A 22,151-nucleotide genomic window follows, 5' to 3' on the forward strand; every position below is an offset into this window, starting at 1 on the left:
ACTGAGCATATGCACATATGCCAAAGGTGTGTGCAGGTCTCAAGAACTGTTCTCTTTCCACCCTAACATGGATTCCAAGTTCAACCTATCAGGCACCATTACCTACTTTGTCTTTATGCCCATCCTCAACAATTTTGCAGCGATATTAGAAAACAGGCCATTCCTTATGCTGATTTCTACTTTTAGAAACAAATGTAACGGGGTATTTAATATGCTCAGCTGCTTAGACATACTACATGCTCAGTAAAAACACCAAGATTAGAAATGTATGGCACAGCTTATATACTCCCACACTAAAATCAATGTGACAGACCATCACAAACTGACAAGAACTCAATTTATATGTAAAAGAAAAAAAATCACCCAATGTAAAGAATTACATGGCAGTAAGAGTGGTTCAGAACTACTAAATGGGAAAACCACCAATTTTATTTCAGAGAGCAGGAGTAGGAAGGGTGCTTATGGTTAACCCTAAACTATACCGTATTAACTTGCTTTTATTATCTAATCTATAAATATAAAGCAAGGGCACAAAACCAGATGAGCCTGGGTTGGCAGGGCCAAGTAAATGCCAAACCATTTTTAGCAAACTAAAAATTAGGGGTACTTGTCAACAGAATGTTCTTTTGTTCATGTGTCAAAAGCACAACTGTGGACTGTTTTTTTCCCCCTCTTTTACAAGGATTTCGGAACTAAGGCCACCAAGCTCATGTAGCAATTGCTTTTACCCACTAGACCATTAGACCAGAGAAAATCCAAAGAACTGTTTATAGCTCTATAAAATTAATAAACTGTGTTCTTCTATCACCAGCTTTTTCTTATAGAAGACATTACTTAGCATAGAAAGAAAAGTCCAAACTGTCATCTTTCAGTCCTCCACAGTCCCCTCTTTAATATGGCATTTTGTTCTATATACATTGATGAAAATTTAAAACAAACAAAAGGAACTTTAGTCAAAACTCCCCTTCCTCCTCCAGCTTTATTGGAATAGTTTAAAATTACATTTTCTATTTTCTAGGACTTCAGTTGCTTTTCCATCTGACTTTTAAAAACTGATTACAGCAAATGAAACACAGTTGTCTAAGTGATATAGTATACAAAAATAACATCTTGATTTCTGTGAAAATGCATTTCTCTGCAATTCCTGAATAGCTCCAAATTATGCTAACTCCGAGCATTGGATGTTTACTCTGGGTTTTAGATTTAGTCTTTGAAAAAATGTGTTCTACACCTTTGCCTTCACCATCTGTACGTCCAGCATCAACACTGGGATGAAGCTGCTTCTGTGTTAGGCTTTTAGCCAGATTCCCTGGCGCCAGCCTTCGACACATTTGTCTTTTCAGTTTACTCCCAACTCAACTGTATGTTCTGAGGGCCTGATGCAGATGTTACTTGATGTTATTTAATAGCTACTGAGGTCAGACAATCCAAGGCCATCATTATGCTAAGAATTAAAGTTATTTATGGAAGCTTAGATGCTTCCTGAATTGGTTTTACCTCCTACATGGGAACACACTCAAACCCAGAAGGGCTTACTGGTCTGACTGAACTCTTCCCATTCATTAATCCCTATTCACCAGTGGCACGGAAAGGGGGTTCTTTAACAAAGCATTATACATAACACCTCTACCAAACTAAACATAAACTTTTTTTTTGTAGTTAAATGCAGAAATTCGGTTTTTTCCACCCCTTTCCTCCTTTTACACTGCAAGTAAAGCTCACTGGCCTGGGAACAGCCTCTATCTGCCAACCTTTGGCCAGTGAAGAGGATTCAGAGAAAATAATACAACCATCAATCAGAAAAAGGAGGGGCGACAAAGGAAAATAATTAGGCTGTAGCCTCAATTGTGCATTCCCGTGCAAGATGCCCTGACTCGCCACAGCGGTAACAGTTGACTTCACTTGTCTTGCTGCAATTGATGGCTACATGACCAGTTTCACCACACCTAAAAAATAAAAAATAAAAAAGACTTTACATAGTTGACACTGCTTCTCAGAACAACACTATTCTCAGATCAATGGTCAATACAGAAGAAAAAACCTTATTCACACAAACAGGTTAAGTTTTTCTTTGTTAGACTATTCTCTTTTAGGAGACATTACTGCCCAGGTTGTTTTTAAATCCCTTACAGTGCACTGAAGTGTTTTCATCATTCTCTAAAAGGACTACACTGCTTGACTTGAAAACAGGCCGTAAACACAACCTTCTAGCTGTGTACTGTGACTTCAGGATGGGAGTTAAATCATCGTGCCCAGCCAAGAGTCTAAAATCTTTATACCTTTTAACTAAGAATGGATTAAAAATTAGGTTCTCAAAAACCTTGCCATAACAAGCCAATTCCAAAACATCAGCAAGGATGACGTTATTTGTAAATTAATCCCTAAGGTTTTACTTATATGCCCCAGCAGCACTTAGTAACTACACCACACACAGGCCATAGATCATAGATGGGAAGTCAAAGTATAAACAGGTCTTTGTTTCCTCCTTCCCTATGGGATACAAGCTTGCACAAGTCCTTTCACACTCACTGAGCCCTCACTGCCCCAAACTCTACACTGTACACTTTATCTTGGGTCAGTGGTAGTGTCTGCCTACCAGGTTTGAGATCCTAGGTCTAAAACCTAGTACCACAAAAGAAAAACAGAGGCAGTCCTTCTTTGTCAGGAGTGGTAGCTACAGCAGTCGAAATTGCCTCAAATTGAGGGACATTTTTGGTTACATAGTGAAGTCATCTCAAAAAAGGGAAAAACAAGACTACTCAGTAAGTAAAGTCATCTACTTGCTACTAGGCCTGATGATGATCTACCCCAAGGAAGCAGAACAAGTCACAAGCTGTCCTCAACAGGTACTACCTCCACAAAAAGGTGCAAGTTTTTCCAGGACCCACTTCATGACTCACCTATAGCACTTCACCTTAGTGCAGTCTTTTTGAATATGTCCAAATTCACCACAAGAATAGCACTTCTGCTCATCCGCGTGGTCACAGTCACGAGCCAGATGGCCTGGCTTGCCACAGTTGTAGCAGCATTGCTCTCGCTCTCTCTTGGGCTCCTTGCAGTCCTTGGCAATGTGGCCACCTCTACCGCAGTTATAGCAGGCTTCAACAATAAGGAAAAGAAGCAGAACAAGACTATAAAACCTTTATCAAGTAGTACATTTAAGCTACATGCTACAAACCCTCAAAGCTAGAAAACCTTACAAAGCTGTGTGTAGGTACACACTCACCTCTCCCAAGAGTATGAAGTGTTAAATACTTACCATCCTCCTGAAGATCACAATCCTTGGCAAGATGACCAGACTCACCACAGCGGTAGCAGATGTCAGGAAGAGACGAGGAAACAAACTGGAACCCTATTTTGAGCAGAAACAAAAAGAATTGGGATAATCAGGCCAGTCTTGATATTAATGAATGCTGGAGTACTTCAAAATTTTTTATTCGACAAAAATACCTCTATCCGAGGTAAAACCACCTCTGCCGCGGCTTCTCATTCCACGACCCCGACCTCCACCAGTAGGGCATTCCCTGGCCCAGTGGCCAGACCGTCCACACTTGAAGCATTCGTTGCTGCTCATAGCTGCAGTGAGAGCTTTGGAATATCAAAAAATATTATTAACACTTAAGACTTCATACTGGTTAGAAAGACACTATCTCCTTACTAGTTCAAATCCCACTACCATATGCAAAATGAAAAACTCTGAAACTGTAGCTTACAACTTCTAAATGTGGCATATATGAATTAACATGCCTATGTTAATAATCTTAGTAATATCTCAATATTCCTGGTCCAGCTTAGTGTGTATGTATGTGTGTGCCAAGAATACCTACTGCCTAAGGAAACTAAAAACACAAACAAACAAACAAACAAACAAAAGCAAAAACTTACTTTTGCCCAGAAATACTAAGCCAACAACAGTGGCAGAGAATCCTAAGTTCTAGGCTAGCCTGGGCTACATATATTCACTTTCTCAAAAACTTGAAACCAAAGTAAACCCACCGCCAGTGAGCTCAGAAGTCTAAATACTGTTATGAGCCATCTCAATACCAAATCTATTAAAAAAAAATCTGAACACATCTCCTAGCCTCAAATTCATAGTAAAACCCAGGGTGCTTGTTAGCAACTATCAAATCACATTAACAATGCTTTCAGTCATATTCTTGGAGGGCTGAGACTGAGTCAGCTCACCTTTGAATGAATCACTGCAGCATGCCATATAGTGACCATTTTACTAGCAGTTATATCCCATGGCTTCTGCAGAGATGAGGAGGCCCTAAGGTCTTTCTTCTCTGTACAATTTTTACCTTACCCAATTCAATCTAATCAAATACTAACAGTAAAGCACTAAATATGCTTGGTATCACAAGTTACTCCACTAATTTACTATGTTAATGTTTTCAATTAAGTACTCATTAAGGGTACACTCACTCAAACTCAACTTTCTCACATCATAGGTATGATTCTATGCACGCAGATTTTTAGGAGCAAAGGCTTTTGCTTCTAATAGGGGATCAAGTTTTACTCCGTAAGGAAATTTCTGATGAAAAACAACAAACTAGTCAAACAAACAAAAAACCCTCCAGGCTAAAGGAGATTGCTCAACAGTTAAAAGCACTTGCTACTTGTGGAAGGACTAGAATTCTCTACCCAACATTGGCATGGCTCCAGTTCTAGGACACTGGGCACCCTCTTCTGGTCTCCACTAGCACCAGCTACACAAATGGTACACAAACATGCAGACAAAGAGTCATACAAATTAATAAAAGTATTGCTAGTATAAAGAGCAATTCAACAAAAGTTCTAAGTGGAGGGGAAAAAGTATACCTAAAACTACAAGAGTAGTTGAGTATTTCCACCAGAGTTAACTAAAATGAGCCAGCAGCCAAGTCTCCATCTTACTGTAATTTGTCACACAAGCTTGCTCAGACCTCTGTAGAATTACTATCATAAAGTGCTACATAAAATGCCAATATGAAATAACAAATATGGGCTAGAACTGTAGTTTGGTATAGCATTGGCCCATTCTTGAAGCCCTGGGTTCCATTTCCAAGACTACACACACACAATTAGTAAAACCTTAAGAGAAAGAAAATGTAAAAAGCAGCATCATCAGGCACAAGCAGGTACATGCCTAATATCCCAGCATAAGGAGGCTGGAGCAGTATGATCAAGTGTTTAGACCAATCTAGCAGTAACATGGTGGTGAGACAAGATCAGCAAAATCAATTCCAAACCTAGAATACTTTTCACTGCTGTTAGACAACAGATGTGTATTCTCTTCCTCTTGCTAGTATCTGAACAGTATAAAAAGATTCTAGAATCACAGTTAAGTTCAGGTTAGCTAGTTAACTTGGCTATCCATTTTGTTTTGTCACCTATAAGACACAGGGCCCTTACTACCAATTATGGTGTGTGTTGAGCTAACTTTACTATTTCATCTGACTTCCTTAACAGTGGTTTACATTCATTTTTATGCTGTAAACCCTTAAGTTATTTTTCCCAAGCAAAGAGTTACCCTTGCCTTATCACAGTTGTTATACTGAGACCACAGGGCAGTTCTTGTCCTCTGAACATCTATCTATGCTCCAGTAAATTGGCATGGCACCACAACACCACACTCTGTTTTTGCAACAAACTAGATATAATAAAAAGCAAGATACAGCCTGTTACCTGATTCTGGCCACCATGATGAAAAAGAGTATCAACTGGGAGGAATTATTTGATCCTACAATTTACTACCTGACCTTGATGTTATACCCATATCTGCCTGCCCTGACTACCTGTGCAAAGACTGAGTTATCTACTGTGTCAGCCATAATTACATAATCTACTATCTTACACACTCTTCAAGTTATGTATCCTTACTCCCTTTTAACAAGGAAAATGGACTAAGGAGGCAGAGGCAGGCAGATCTCTAAATCCAAATGAGTTCCAAGACAGAGACAAAAAGAATCCAGCCCGAGGGTGGGGGGAGGCATCTTCATCATCATAATAGAACAAATCTGAGAACAATTGACTTGCCACTAAAGCCATACAGACTGACAAGATATCAACAGTTTGCCTCTAAATCCTCTAAGACTAGCTAAGTGATAAAGGGAAATACACATACACACATACATACATATATGCTGCTTCTTATATGTAATTTAAACCCCAATGCAAAAGTATCATTCTTTTAGAAAAACCAAATAAAAACTACAATAGGTAAGACACTGGAGTCATTTTTAATTTATTCACAGTAATCTTTCTTGATTTTAGGTCAAAATCTTTTGTCTTCTTAACTTTCTAAGTGTTAACACAAATACTAACAGCTTAATCTCACTAGCTAAATAACCTCATTAGTAATTTTGTAGTCAACTCCAGATTTCTGCACTTTCATATTTCTTCTACCTCCCCCACCTTTTAGGAATAGGGCCATATGCTGCCTCTGTTGGCCTGGAATTTATGAAATATAGGAGGCAGTCCTCAAACTTAAAGAGATGGGCCTCAGTTCTAGTAATAAATGAGTGTGTCACCACTCCTGGATTTTCCTGCCCCTTTAAGACAGAATTTTATTCTGCAGCCTAGGCATACTTCAAATTTACTTGCAATCCTGTCCACCCTTCCCGATACTGCTATGATATTGGCCTTTATCATCACACATGGCTTGTATTCATAATGTACAAAGCTTTCCTATTTGCATGAGAGCATGAGTTCATTTTATTATCCCAAGAACTTAACCTGAAATTAGACAGTTCCAGAACAAGAGCCCTATTAAGAGAGGCAGTATGGAAAAGAGCCGTCTGCACAGAGCTGGCCAGGAAGCCTTGGTGTCTGTGTTCTGGCTCTCCACTTCCTGTCTAGAGGCTAGGAGAGGAAGGTGAAATCTCTCTGGAAATGTATTTACCTAATGGAGCAAATCACCCCAGCAGTGCCTCATTCACTATACAATGTTCCTAAGTCTAAAAGGTAAAAAGAATCAAAGTCATACATCATTACAAAAATCTTAATACTTGCAGTTGTCCAACTGCCAAAATATAAGCCTTTGGTCTTCAGATATCTTGTCTTAAAACATTTTGCAAACTGCACATCTCTGAACTAAATTACCTCTTGCTATTAATATGAAAATAAGTAGTTCAAATGAAATAAATTCCTAATGTGAAGCAGAAGGTAAATACACAGAGTAGTATTAAAAACTTGTTACCAGAAGTTGTAATCTGAGGGAAAAATTAAGCCCTTAATTCAGCCCTTGGGATTCCAATAAATTATTCCTTTTTTGGTCCAGCATACAAAGAGTTCCTTGTAGACAAGATGCAAGCTTAACAAGCTTTAAAAGAAAAAAATTACTTAGGGCTTTGGGGGTTACAATTTAATTTGATAAGCTTTCATTTTAACCAATGTAACTTTCAGTTTTCATCAGAGTTAAAAAATAAAAGTGATAAAGACTACACTTTATGTATCTTTTTAAAACTTCCAAAATCCATTCAACATGTACTAGGAACAAATAGCTAGCAAACATTCAAATTTAAATCCAAAGATGAATTCATCGGCATTAAGTGTCTCCAAAATCGGGTCAATGGTTAATTTTTATCACATAAAACTTAATTTGGGGATAAAATGGGGATATTACTTAATCCCCCTTTACTTCAATGCAGACAAATTGAGTGTCGTGGTTTATCTTGTCTATTTTGTGTCTTCAAGAATATAGCAAAAACCTAATCATCCGATTGCTGTGCAATGTCTTCCTTTCCAAGACCCCCACCCCCACCCCAGATGTAGTCACTTCCTCTGAAAGTGCCTGGTGGCCGAGGCCATGTGCTTGACATGTGGCAACAAGCAAAAAGCTTTACCTATAAAATCAACACCCGAACCCAAGTGAGAGCGATTAAACCGTTCTAAAACAGGTTTTCACGCTAATGAAAAAATCTAGATTGATCTTTGCCAACTCTACTTCCGAAGCTTGCTTGTAATTTATATCCATTTAATCCAAGAAATATTGGCAAAGACTTCTGCCGCCCTGATGGCCTTAAAGGCCTGACAACCTAGAGTCCTTCCCACCCCGCTCCTGTTTCATTTAAAAAAAAAGGGGGGGGAGTGGGGGGAAGGGTGTTGAAGGGCCTAAGACTTGAATCGCATCGACTCAAGCAAAGGTGGTTTCTTTTGAGTAGCGATGTCGAATAAACTGCTTACGAATACAAAGTACAAGAAATCGGGACTTTGAATAGTGATCGACAGTACGGAGGACCGAATCCAGACTGAGCCTTACAGTGGCGTGCGCGGGCTTCGTCACGGGCCAGGTCCCGAGGCCCCGCAGCCGCTGGCACATGGCCCGTCAGGCCTCCACCCGGCGCTCGGCCTAGGGACCTCCACCTCGCCCAGGCGTTCTCCCCCGCCACGCCGCCCCGTTCCAGGAGTTCCCGCCACACTGGCCCTCCGCGCTAGGCCCGCGCGCGACCCTCCTCGCTTCGGCCCCAAGGGCGCCGGGCCTCGTCGCCACACGGATGAGGCCTGCGTGGCCGTGGGGGCCGAGAAGGGCCCCCGCGCACCGGCCCTGGTGCCCGCGCCGCAGGACAGCCAAGACGCCCGCCCGAGTGCGGCGGGCCAGAAACTGGGGCCGAGGCGGCAGTCGGGCCGAGCCCCGCGCCTGACGCAGCAGGGCGCAGGCCAAGGTGCGGCCGCCATCGCGCCTCGCAGTTCCGGCCCTCCGTCGGTCTCGGCCGCACCAATCCCGCGACCTCTATGGCGCAGTCTACACCCTCGGCTCTCACCTTCGGCGTCTGAGCTGCCCACAGCGGAGGAGACTCGGACGTAGAACCGAGAAGGCGACTCGCAAAGCAGCGGCTGTTTATTTTCAGGGTCCTTGCCTGCGCCACACGCGGGTCTGCACACGGCCCCACACACGCCGCTGCGCACGGCTCTCCTCCGCCTCGCCCACGGGTCCAATCAGCGCAGGAAGCTAGGCCAGCCAATCAGAATCGCCCGCTGGGAGCGCGGCCTTGCGCGAGGGCAGCGGGGGCGGGGCGCACTGCTCCTCGCCCAGCCTCTTCCGTCTTGCCGCGCTCATGGCGTTCCCGCCCGTAGCTGGGTTCTCCGGTAGAGATGGCTCTCCGATGGGTGTTTCGCTGCTTTCCTTCAGGCAGTTCGTCCCTCGAGCCATTGCTGGCCTGACTCCAGCTCCGAGTGATGGTTCTCGCCAGCTGTAGCTTACGGGACTGGCCCAAGCCGTGGTGGCGGCTTGGGGGGCCAACCTCCCAAGCCTGTGGGACTCAGAAGCAGGCCAGGTTTCCAGAACAAACTTAAGTTTGAAGGAAAGGTTGTAGTGCCCTGATCATAGAAGCGGCTGTGGCTACCATTACGGTCCATTAGATGCGTTTGGTTTTTGTGTATCCTGGATATAAACCGACAGCACGCTGCTAGTGCCCCTGGCTTGCAGTAACCCCAGATGAAAATGCCTAATGAGGTTGAAGATGACAGGTGATTTGTGTCACAACACTTCTTGTGACCCATAATGAATGACAGACATCCCTAGGATTTATGGATAAGAGAGAAAAGTCATTGCCTGGGCTGCCACATTCAGGAGTGACCTTCCATTTGCATTTCATGGTGTCTCCAAAAGAGATTTTGTGTGTAGTTGTAGGTCCTCAAAAGCAGAAGGCTTTCGTGTAAATTTTTCCTGTAAGTCCTGAGTTTGATTCCCAGCAGTACCACCCCCCAAAAAATTTTTTTTCTATATAAACTAAAACATTCTAGAACTCTGCTGATTTTAATGAATTTTTACTACAGACATGAAAAATCTGGAAGTCTCAAATCTCTTGAGTTCTTAAAAGTACTAAAAACTTGTCTAAATTTTATTTTCTACTAGTGACTTACTCTTTAAACTTCAACATGGGCCTGCAGAAATGGCTTAGAAGTTAAGAGCACTTGCAGCAAGGCATAGTTTTAATCCTTGCACTTGGGAAGTTGAGGCAATAGGATCTCTTGTCAGTCCAAATTCATCCTAATCTACATAGCAAGTCCTGGATCAGCCCTGGCTACATAGTAAGACCTTTGGGCTGTAGATATGGTTTAGTAGAGCATTTGCCTCGCTTGCACAAGACTCTGGATTCCATTTCAACCAAAGAACACAATGTTCAATCATAGTGAGACCCAGTCTCAAAACAAAACCCCAAGACCAGCAATAGCAGCAGCAACACATGCTGCCGTTGAAGGGAACCAGAATTCAGTTCCCAACTACTCCTAACAAATAACAATAACTCCAGATCCAAAGGCTCTAATGTCCTCCAGCTTAGGAGGTGCACATAAATACACTCAGCCACATACACATAAATCTTTGTGGTTGTTCTTGTTTGAGTCAGAGTTTCTACATAGCCCTGGCCATCCTGGAACTCACTACTCATAGACTAGGCTGGTCTGGAATCACAGAGATCTGAGATTGTAAGCATGCCACCATGCCCAGATTCATTTTTTTATTCAACTGATTATAGAAATCTATGAAGATATTGACATGACTCAACGGTAGAGGTCCTGGATCCAATACCCAGTACCAAAACTAACAAATACCAGCAAGGGTCTGGAGAGATGGCGCAGCTAAAAAGCATCCTGGCTGCTTACAGAGGAGCCAGATTCAACTACCAGCTCCTGAATAGCATTTTGCACCCATCTGTAATTCCAGGTCTGGAGTATCCAGAAGTTTTTTTTTTGCCTCCACAGGCACTGCAGCCACGTGCTACACACACATGCATGCATGCAAGCAAAACATCCATGCACATAAAATAAAAATAAACCTAAAAAAGTTAGCTGGTGAAACCAGGATGAGCCTCCTTGCCAGCAGGAGTGTCTGTTGGTGACCATGGGGACCTGAGCCACTGTCCCCTAGCATGTCATCTCAGTGGATCCTCCTGGTTCCAAGGCTGTGACTGATTGAGAGACATGAAACCCAGGTTTAAATCACCATTACTCAACGCAAAGCATTTAGCAGCAGTTTGTGTTTAATGCAGTGTTAATACACAACAATTGTCAAACTGTGAGTGCATTTTAAGAACGAATGCTATTTTTAAGCCTTTAAACAAAAAGAATAAAGCATATAGCACAAAAGAAGGTCACACCTCCAATCATGTTGAATAAATCCTTAGCAATTGATTAAGCTATAACATCAGATTTACCAGTAGTAAAATGTATAACATCAGACTTACCAGTAGTAAAATGGTAGCTTTTGTTTCAATCGTTTCTTTTTTTTTCTTTTTTACTTTTATTTTTGTTTTTTGTTTTTTGAGTCAGGGTTTCTCTGTGTAGCCCTGACTTTCCTGGAACTCACTCTGTAGACCAGGCTGGCCTTGAACTCAGAAATCCTCCGGCCTCTGCCTCCCAAGTGCTTGGGATTAAAGGCCTGCGCCACCACCGCCCAGCTCAATTGTTTCTTAGTGGGAATTTTATTCAGCCTTATAGATAGATTCCCTTCCGCTGCTCTGACTGCTCTGAAAGCACAGCATCTTTCCCTTGTCTATATTTCTGTCTTGTTTGCTTGTTTGTTTGTTTGTTTGTTTGAGACTAGGTCTCCAAGCACAGGATGGCTTCAAACTCCACTATAGCAGAAGATAACCTTGAACTCTTGATGTCCTGCCTCCATTGCCCACAAGCTGGGGTTATAGGCACACACCATCATATCCAGCCTTGCAGATAAAGCAATTGCAGATAAGGAGCATCTTCTTAAATCCTAGCAATGAGTATGTATAAGGCAAGGCTATAAAAGAAGTCCATACTGCTCCAGGACACAAGGAACCCTAAACTGTTTTTTGCTTTTGAGACAGGATCTCACTGTGTACTCTTGCCTGGCCTCGAACTCACAGATATCTGCTTACCTTTACCTCTTTTTACTGGAATGAAAGGTGCGTAACAACATATCAGGATAAATTAATAATTTTATGGTTTGTTTCTAATTTACCATTTTAAGTACAATCACACATAAAATGTTTAACCTTACTTTTAGGCCCAGGAATGAAAGGTTTCTTATCTTAAAAATTGCTTTGACAGGGAGTGGTGGCACACGCCTGTAATCCCAGCACTCTGGGAGGCAGAGGCAGGCGGATTTCTGAGTTCGAGGCCACCCTAGTCTACAGAGTGAGTTCCAGGACAGCCAGGGCTACACAGAGAAACCCTGTCTTGGGGGGGGGGGGGGGGGGAAGAAATCCAAAAATTGCTTTGAAGCTGGGCGTGGTGGTGTGACAACTGATGACTCTTCACTTGGCGTCCAGCATTCTGTAATTATCACAAGTCATGAAACCAGACTGGCCATGAGTTGTTAGGATAGTTAGCAAGGAGATCTATAATGGAAGTATTTCTTGAATATGACCACCATTTCACTAGAAATGTTTAAAAAATGAGGGAGAAAAAAAAACCCAGTTTTACCAAAAGCTAAGCTGTGGGTCACCAGGACAGTTCCACAGTAACAGTGTTTGTTGCCAGGCTTGATGGCCTGAGCTTGATATCTGAACCCACGTGTTAGAAGGAAAGAATGGATGCCCCCCCCAACCTGTCCTCTGACGTCTATATGTGTGCGGTAGCACATTTCTAAACACACACAAACACATACATACAAAAATATGTAAGTAAAGTATAATGGTTCTTAAGTTAAGCTGTCAATAGTACTGAAGAAAAGGACTCTTGGAGCAGGCTCTGTCCTTGGGGATGTGTTTTACCCCTCCTCCCTCCCTGTTCAGGGTTAGTCATTGTGCCTAGTGCCACATGGGTTACAAAGGTACTCAGTTGTCCTCTAGACCTTGCTCTTGAAGAATGTACTGGTTAGCGGGGGCCATAAGAAAGCACTGAGTGTTGGAGAGAGGACCAGCTAAAGTGCTATGACTCAGCAGGATTCGGTCCTTAAATCAGGTCACAGTTGAGCAGCTACTCCTGCCAACTCTCCATTTCCCATTCAGTGCCCAGCTGCAAAGCACATGCCTTGGATTCTGCTGTCAGACTGAGAGGATACATAGGTCTTTTCCTTTATGGTTTTTGTGCCAGCAGGGAAACTGCTATGACTTTACTTGGAAAGTATGTGGCCCAGGAACAGGGGAACAGACTGATGTCTCCACCCCATGTATGCCTCCAAAGCAGAAAGGCAGGGACTGGACTAAATCCTGAAAACCAGACTGGGTGTGGTGGGGCACACCTGTAATCCTAGCTTTCAAGACTAAGATGGGAAGACTGCGAGGACGGCCGCCGACCTACAGAGAGATGGAGGCATGTGCTGATGGATGATACTGAAGAGATAGAGGTGGAGGAGACTGGGTTCAAGGCCTGCCCGGCTCCACCTCTGCCTGTACTGATGGAGGAAGAGGCAGATCTCCAGTCCCCAAGTAGGACTAAAATGTGAGATCTCAAAAACAAAGCACCAGGCAAGAAGATGCCTTGGTGATTAAGAGCAGGCTCTTGCAGAGGACAAAGGTCCCATTCCCAGATCACGACTATGTGACTCTAGCACGGGGACCCCAGCCCCTTCCTCTTAGTGCACACTTACATGTGCATATTCCCACAAAGTCACACACACACACACACAATTACATTTATTTTTTTTTTTAAATCTTGAAGAAAAAAACTAAACAAAAAAGGAATCAACATTAGGCTAGATGACCAAGCATTAAAACTATGAATATAAATCCTTCATAAAAATGTCTGGATCCAGCAAGCAGGCTCATTCTATCATCTGTTACTATTGAATGGGGATTCCTCATTATTCTGGTCTATTTGTTGGTTTGTTTGCCGGGCCTGGAATTCACTACATAGACCAGTCTGACCTTGAACCATACAGAGATCTGCCTCTTCCTCCATCAGTACAGGCAGAGGTGGAGCCGGGCAGGCCTTGAACCCAGTCTCCTCCACCTCTATCTCTTCAGTATCATCCATCAGCACATGCCTCCATCACAAGTTGTTTGGGGTCTTTATTTATGTTGTTTTTTTATTCAAGATCTCACTATGTAACCCTGGCTAGCCTGGAACTCACCAGGACTAGACTGGCTGGGTTAGAGCATGCTCCTGCCTCCCAAGTCCTGGGATCAAAGGAAGGTGCAACCACCCCCATGTGTGTTTTTGTTTTGAGACAGATTTCTAATAGCCCATGGTGGGCTCAAACTCGCTACAGAGCCCAAATGACCTTGAACTCCTGATTCTCCAGCCTCTTCCCCCCCAACCCCCCAGGGTGCTGCGATCACAAATAGGCATCACTATGTCCAGCTATGCCAGGCATTTTTATGATTTTCATGAGTTTTCACAAAACTTTTGAAAGTTCTCATAAACCCAAGAAGGCTCAGAGATCTAAAATAATCTGCCCAAGATCAAACTGGGAGATGCATGCTTCCAGCAGAGTCTGTGTGTTGTTTATCCACTGGACCATCTACATAGCTCCATTCCTAAAAAAAAAAAAAAAGTGTCCTTACAAATGTTATATAATGTTATTTGGAATAACATTACAAATGTTATATAAGACCTCTGCCTGAGTCAGAGGCAGGAAGATCTCTGTGAGTTCAAGGCCAGCCTTGTCTACAGAGTGAGTTCAAGGAGAGAGACTTTGTTCTCTGAAAGAAGGAGGAAGAGCCAGGTGGTGGTGCACACCTTTAGTCCCAGCACTCTGGGAGGCAGAGGCAGGCAGATTTCTGAGTTCAAGGCCAGCCTGGTCTACAGAGTGAGTTCCAGGACAGCCCCAGCTACACAGAGAAACCCTGTCTCGAGGGGTGGGGGTGGGTGGGGGAACAAATCAAAAAAAGGAAGAAGAGTAGGAAGAAAAAGAAAAAGGTTATACATATGGAGTGATACTTGTGACCATTGAACATTATCTTTTCCCACCCATTATAATTGTCTGAAGATCCATGCCAGATCACTGGAGATCAATAATCCATTCTTTTTATTGCCGATATTCCCCAGTCAGGCAGACCTCATGTGTTTAGCTGCTGGCCATTGAAGGACCCCCTTCCAGTTTCAGGCTACTATGAAAAGTGGTGCTACAAAGAGAAAGTAAATCAACCGCTACAAACATTTATGCAGTGCTCTTCTATGAATGTAAATTTTCATCTTGCCTCTCACTTTCCAATTAGCATTTCCCAGATTTCTAGGGGAGCCAAACATTTCTTCTAAAATTGTAGTCTTCAAGTTTCTACTTTCCAAAAGGACCTATTTTGCACATTTTTTCTATTGACTTGGTCTCTTCCTTGCTAATTCGTGAGTCTCCTTAGCATTTCTTTCTTCTTTTTAGTTGGTTTTGTTTTGCTGTGTGTGTACATATCTGTGTGCATGGTACGGTTGTGTGCAATGGGTATGTCTGTATCATGACACGGGTGGCGACAGTTCAGAGGACAACCTTGGGTGTTAGTCCTTGCTTTCCTCCATGGTGTTTTAAGACAGGGTCTTGTAGTAGGAATTATATATTCTAACTAGCCTGTATAAAAGAAACACCATTCTGGTATTTACAAGTTGTAAACCTAGATGGAGCAGGTTTTGAACTATTCTGACTTATACCCCAGCCACACGTCCCTGGTCCCTTGCTGTTTCTCCTGGGCCTGTGCTCATGGTCCATCTCTTCTCTCTCTCTCTCTCTCTCTCTCTCTCTCTCTCTCTCTCTCTCTCTCTCTCTCTCTCTCTCTTTGAGACAGTGTCTCTCTGTGTAGCCCTGGCTGTCCTGCTGTAACTCACTCTGTAGACCAGGCTGGCCTCGAACTCAGAAATCTGCCTGCCTCTGCCTCCCAAGTGCTGGGACTAAAGGCGTGCACCACCACTGCCTGGCTGGTCCATCTCTTCTCATGGCTGCCTCCTCCCCACTTTATCTCCTCCCTCCTCCTTCTCTCTTTGCTTCCTCTCTTCTCCTTCTCTGGTCTCTATGGAAACCCCCTCATACAATCCTCAAGTCCTACCTCTCTTTCTCTACTGCCCAATCACAGGCTTTAGCCTTTTATTGACCAATTAACTTGGGGAGCAAGGTTTGCACAATGAAAGCTGGTGATCATGAGAATTCGTTTGTCTTGGAGCAACCAGACTTTGGCGTACAGAATTTAGGATCTGAATACATAGCAGCACCAGACCAACCCCAGCAGGGTCTCTTGTTGCTCACTGCTTCATAGGCCAGGTTAACTTGCATCCTGTATCCTTGTACAGCATCCTAGGTTTACAAATGCTTCCATTACTGCTATGTTTTTACCTGGATTCTAGAAAGGCTTAGCAAATGCTCTACCCACTGAGACATCTCCCTAGCCATCTCTAATTGTTCTTGTGTGAAGGGACTGAAGAGGTCCACACAATCCTCCATTGGACGAATCTTCCTTGGCTTCCTATCCCACAACTACCTACTTGAGGGCAGATGACAACAGCCCACAGATTTGTCTCAGTAAATCTTTTGCTTCTTTTGAAACATTAGGATGCATTTATTTCAAGCCAAACCCAGCCCATGCTTTCCAGCATTTTGACCAGCTCTGGGAAGCTGCTGACATCATGGTCTGCCTTCCTTCCCTGGAGCTCCCATTTCCCCAGCTCGGCAGCTAGAATTTAGAATCCTGACTCATCCTTCAGCAGCCACAGAGAATGCTGATTATTCCAGTACAGTCAGTGCTCTCCAAGTGACTTTGAAAAAGAGGAAGAGCTTTGGAAGAGCCAAGGCCAGTGTGCTTTTAGGTAAAGACAGCCTCTTCTTAGTCCTCACTTCAGCACCCACTGCTTTCTTCTTGGCAGAAACAGGAGCCATGCTCCTGCAGACCTGGCCAGAAAGCTGGGGACCTTCCCAGCTGGCATAGCCAAGTCTGTCTTCCTGAGGCCATGACAGTGCAGTGACATCTACCGCACCTTGGTCTGCACTTACAGAGCCAACCTGGCTGTGGCACGGGGTTCGAGATGTGAATCTGCACAGCCCAGCAGCTCACTCTTCAGCCGGTGATCTTTGAGACATTCCCCACAGCTCAAGAGGTGGTGCACTCGGGTGATCTTAGCACTCAGGAGTCTGAAGCAGGAGGATCACAAGTTACGGGCCTGTTTAAGCTACATGAAATCTTGTTTTACAGATTTGTAAAATGGCATTCATTTATCAATTGCCTTGACTTTTTTTCTTTCTAAATCTTTTGAAAATTTGTATTGTGATTTGGTGGGAGGGAGGGACATACGCAGGCCATGGTGACAGTGAAGTCAGCACTTGTGGGGTTGATTTTCTTCCTTCAACATCTGGGATTCAGGATGGAACACAGTTTGTCAGGGCTGTCCCCAAGCACCTCTAACCCTATATCATTCCCTGTGCCTCATTATAAACTAAAAAGAAATTTAGCTTTACTTCATTTTTATGTGTATGAATGTTTTGTCTGTGTATATATATATGTATGTGTGTAAGTAATTAAAAAATATTACTTTAATGATTTATTTCGTGGGGGTGGGGCACCAAAGCACAGGTTTGAAGGTCAGAGGACGACTTGCAGGCTTCGGTGGCTCCCACTGTGTGGGCGTGAGCCTCCTCAGCAACGCTGCTTTGCCTTATTGACACACAATGATTGTATGATTCTCTAAGTGTGATATTTCAACACACATACATGTATATATACACACAGTATGTAATGATAAAATCAGTAATTAGCATTTGCAGTTTCTTATTCTTTCTGTTTGAAGGGTTCAAGTTCTCCTTCTCCAGTTTTACACAAGACAGAGTAACAGTGGTCTTAAGCTGTAGCACCCTGCCATCCTGGGGACACTAGAGCTGACTCTCCCTCCTAACTGTACCCTTTCCCAACTCCTTTCTGTTCCTGCTTCCCCTGCCTTGCCGGACTCTTTCATGATTCTAGTCTATTCTTTGAGGTCAGCACTTTGTTTTTTGAGACAGTGTTGTCTCTCTCATTGTGTAGCATTGGCTATCCTGGAACTAGCCATGTAGACCAGATTGGCCTTGAATACACACTCACAGAGATCCACCTGCTTCTGCCTCACAAGTGCTGGGACTAAAGGTGTGCACTGCCTGACCAGGTTCTAGAGTTCACTTCTAAAGTTTCTAGATGAGGGGTTGGAGAGATGGCTCAGTGGTTTTGAGCACTGACTGCTCTTCTGAAGGTCCTGAGTTCAAATCCCAGCAACCACATGATAGCTCACAACCATTTGTAATGGGATCCAAAACCCTTTTCTGGTGTGTCTGAGGACAGTTACAGTATACTCATATACATAAATAAATAAATCTGAAAAATGTTTAAAAAGGCTTCTGGATGAGAACACATGAGGTTTGTCTCTTCTCCTTTGGCTCATTTCATAGCATGAGTTTGATAACATGAATATGACAATTCCCCCCATAACACACAGAGAAGTTAATTTGCAAAATTTCATATCCAAGAGAGGTGTGTGCTGGGGGAGGGAGATTTCTTATAATTTTTGCTTAAACCAAAGCAAGTACATAAAAACAGCTGTCTAGAAGTATGAGAATTATGTTTGTGCTATTCAAATAATGTCCCCCAAAAAGGCTGTGGGTATTTCTAAAGGGCTGCGCTAGGTAAGTGTCCCTATTATTAAGGTAATATCTGTAGGCCACTTTGTAATTTTCTTCTTTCTTTCTTTCAGCACTGAGCATTAAATCTAAGGCAGCATGTGGATCATGAACCGCCCCCCATGTATACTTTTTGGGGTTACCTACCACTTTTCCTCACCACCCCCAACACTGCATAAGAGAGAAAGAAGGTTAGAGGAGAAAGTTCAGAGCCGGGCGGTGGTGGCGCGAACCTGTAATCCCAGCACTCCAGAGGCAGAGGCAGGCAGATTTCTGAGTTCCAGGCCAGCCTGGTCTACAGAGTGAGTTCCAAGACAGCCAGGGCTACACAGAGAAACCCTGTCTCGAAAAAAACAAAAACAAAAACCAAACAAAAGAATGAAAGAAAGAAAAAGAAGTTTGGGCAGAGACCTCTTTAGACTATTTCCTGCTGACTAGGAACATTAAGTTCCCAGGGGCAAGTCCAATCTTCATCATCAGAATATTTCCAACCAGCAATCCAACAATCCAACAATCCAGCAATCCAGCAATCCATTGCAATCAGGGCGGCAGGGACAACCCCCAGCAGCAGGGGAGCAGCAGCCACCTCTGGCTCTCTAGAGGTTCTCCCATTTATACACTCTCCAGAGTCCCAAACCCCTCCTAGAACACAAGACAATCATAGTTAGCAGCTTCGGATAATCTGATGCATCTCCACACCCCACATTTGGGATTAAAACAAAAATATTCACATAACTTTATTTTTAAGGAAAACAAAATTCTCACTGCAGCAGTCAAATGACCCTTTCATAGGAGTTGCCTAAGACTATTGGAAATTTACTTTATGATTCAACACAGGTATTTACATTATGATTCAAAACAGTAGTAATTGTACAGTTATGAATTAGCTATGAAAATAATTTTATGATTGTGAGTCACCACAACATGAGAAACCATATTAAAGACTCTCAGTGTTAGGAAGGTTGAAAACCTCTGGTGTGGGACCTCACAGCCCTTAGGCAAGCATTCTATCACTAAGGTCCAAGGCTGACCTTGACCTCTACAGCTGGGACTGGTCTTGAACTTGCAGTCTTCCTGTCTGTCACCCAAGTGTCTGAGATTACAGACCTACACCCACCAAGCCTGGTGCAGCTCCTTGTTTTTATAACAAGCCCCAGAACTTAGTAGGCCCCCAGATCTACTACTCACTCCATGATGGATGTACCATTCAGGCTGTAAGACTTAGCACATAGAAAACACCACCTCCAAGAATGAAAAGAAAAATCTAGTCCATTAAAGTCCACACTTCTAGGAAAGTCTCTAAATGTAGTAAGCCTGCTTTTTCAGCATTTGTATAGTTCCACTCATGATAACCGTTGTTAACTGAGGTATGTCAACCCAGGGACGTGGTTTTTGTGCTTAAAATCTCAACCTGAGAAAGGCTCGGGGCTACACTGGGATCCTGAACAGCTAATAAAGACTTTCTTTTATCTTTTTCTTTATTCTTTTGTTGTTTTCGAGACAGGGTTTCTTTGTGTAGCCCTGGCTGTCCTGGAACTCACTCTGTAGACCAGGCTGGCCTGGAACTCAGTAATCTGCCTGCCTCTGCCTCCCAAGTGCTGGGATTACAGGCATGTGCCACCACCGCCCATCTTAATAAAAACTTTCTATTGACTTAAATCTATATCCAGGTAGTCATTTCTGGCAGATACCCCACAACAGTTTGTGTGGATTGTGTTTTATTTTGTTAAGTTTTGAGTCAGAGGTCAAGGAGACCAGGCTGACCTCATTTGGACTCATTAGGTGGCAGAGAAAGAGCTTGGACCCCTGATCTTCTCTCCTCTACCTCCCACCCAACTCTAATAGAATATTTTTGGAGAATGATCTGTTTCATTAGTTACATTTCTATACATACAAACACAGAATGCTCACATAAAGACAAAATTTGATATCATATTTTGATATACTAGAAGAAGAAACTATGAATGTCCAGGGCCTCACCTGATACAAGCATGGACATCTATGCTGGGTCTCTTGCTGGGCTGAGGAACATCTGGGTGATGATGCTATTGTGAGAGACTCCTTGGTAACTGGGTGTGAAGTCAAGGGATCTGAAGCTCAAGGGTTCAGTGTGAGTTAAGGGCTCATTCCTGGCTACATGATACTCCTTCTCTGTCCCACCCGAAAATGGATATTTGCAGTTAAAAATAAACCAGGAGGCTCAGCGGGTAAAGGCACTAGTGGCCAAGATGATTTGAGTTCCATTCTTGTACCCCACATAGTGGAAAGGAAGGACCAATAGGCTGTCCTCTGCCTTCTACACTTGTTTGTGCTGTGGCACTTGTCAGTGCATGCACATAGTCACCCTTGGTGTATATACACACACCACTAACAACAACAACAACAACAAACAAACACAGGCTGGAGAGATATTTCAGAGGATGAGACCTCTCTGCTCTTACAGAAGACCTGAGTTCAGTTCCAGGCACTTATATTGCATAACTCACAAGCTTCCATAACTCCAGCTATAGGAGATCAGAAACCATCCTCTGGCCTCCCAAGGCAACTGCACTCAAGGGCACATAACCCCACACAGGCAGACATATATACACAATATAATTAGAAATAATGCTGGTCGTGGTGGTAGATGCTTTAATCCCAGCACTGCTTAGGTACAATCTCTGTGACAGGTGGATTTACGTGAGTTCAAGGCCAGTCTTGTCTACAGAGCAAGCTCTAGGACAGCCAGGGCTGCATAGAGACCCTGTCCTAAAACAAGCAAGCAAGCATACATACATACATACATACATACATACATACATACAAACAAAATCCTAAAATAAATAAATGTAGTCAGAATTTTTAGAGTGAAAACACAGGATATGTAGCACTCACTGATAGAGTTCACATCTTCCTCTGTCCTGTGATCTTTCCAGCATTCTCTGGAGTTGTGTTGAGCAGGAGCCAATCGCTGACTTCCCTTGGTTTTTTGGGTTGGTTTTTTTGTTTGTTTGTTTATTTATTTTATTTTATTCCTCCCCCCACCCCCAGACAGGGTTTCTCTGTGTAGCCCTGGCTGTCCTGGAACTCACTCTGTAGACCAGGCTGGCCTTGAACTCAGAAATCTGCCTGCCTCTGCTTCCCAAGTGCTGGGATTAAAAGCGTGTACCACCACTGCCCACTATTGACTTCCTTTGGAAAGGTTCTTTTTATCCAGTGTTTTGCCCTTAGGTCTTCCTTAAAGAACTCACTAACTCCCTGCACTAGATTTCATGCCGGTGCTTACCAGTGCTTGTAGGGAAAAGCATGTGCTTCCGTTTTAACCTCAGGGGTGGAATGAGGGGCTGCTTGGGGGCAGTTCAAACTCTAGCAGAGGCAGGGTTTTGCCAGCTGTGGATAGTTTCTGTGATTGTATGACTTTCGAAATTCTGGGAACTTTTCTTCTGAAAAGAAATATAAATTCGAGGACTCTGAGAGTCATTGGGTTAGTTGGTGGCTGTTCAGGGGAGGGTTGATTGCAGTTTGTTAGTAGTCATGAGGAAAGAAATTAGATTCAGGCTGGGCAGTGGTGGTGCAGGCCTTTAATCCCAGCACTTGGGAAGCAGAGGCAGGCTGATTTCTGAGTTTGAGGCCAGTCTGGTCTACAGAGTGAGTTCCAGGACAGTCAGGGCTATACAGAGAAACCCTGTTTCAAAAAAAGAAGAAGAGGAGG

The 22,151-nt window shown here is 43.4% G+C and overlaps 1 protein-coding gene across 4 annotated transcripts; it reads right to left on the minus strand.

Moving 5' to 3' along the window:
- Positions 1–866: 866 nt before the first annotated feature.
- Positions 867–8,904, minus strand: Cnbp (CCHC-type zinc finger nucleic acid binding protein). 4 transcript variants are annotated; one of them, XM_052174267.1, is made up of 5 exons: positions 8,745–8,904; positions 3,472–3,588; positions 3,260–3,352; positions 2,901–3,102; positions 867–1,946 (listed from the first exon to the last, which is right to left on the minus strand). In XM_052174267.1, exons 2-5 carry the CDS (start codon positions 3,572–3,574, stop codon positions 1,829–1,831), a joined length of 516 nt encoding a protein of 171 aa, XP_052030227.1. In that variant the 5' UTR covers positions 3,575–3,588; positions 8,745–8,904; the 3' UTR covers positions 867–1,828. The 4 variants fall into 4 exon arrangements, with proteins under 4 accessions (XP_052030227.1, XP_052030224.1, XP_052030228.1 ...); XM_052174264.1 differs by having other exon boundaries at positions 3,451–3,588; XM_052174268.1 differs by having other exon boundaries at positions 2,901–3,099; positions 8,745–8,903.
- Between the last annotated feature and the right edge of the window lie 13,247 nt (positions 8,905–22,151).

This window comes from Apodemus sylvaticus, chromosome 2, assembly GCF_947179515.1.
Source record: "Apodemus sylvaticus chromosome 2, mApoSyl1.1, whole genome shotgun sequence".
Classification (NCBI taxonomy): Eukaryota; Metazoa; Chordata; class Mammalia; order Rodentia; family Muridae; genus Apodemus; species Apodemus sylvaticus.

Bases quoted from the DNA above. Each gene is read 5' to 3' on its own strand.
- Cnbp (XM_052174264.1), bottom strand. From the start codon at position 3,574: ATGAGCAGCAACGAATGCTTCAAGTGTGGACGGTCTGGCCACTGGGCC. The intron at 3,103-3,259 runs GTAAGTATTTAA...TCCTTATTGTTG, and splicing joins TTGTGATCTTCAGGAGGATG to AAGCCTGCTATAACTGCGGT. The intron at 1,947-2,900 runs GTGAGTCATGAA...TTTATTTTTTAG, and splicing joins ACTAAGGTGAAGTGCTATAG to GTGTGGTGAAACTGGTCATG.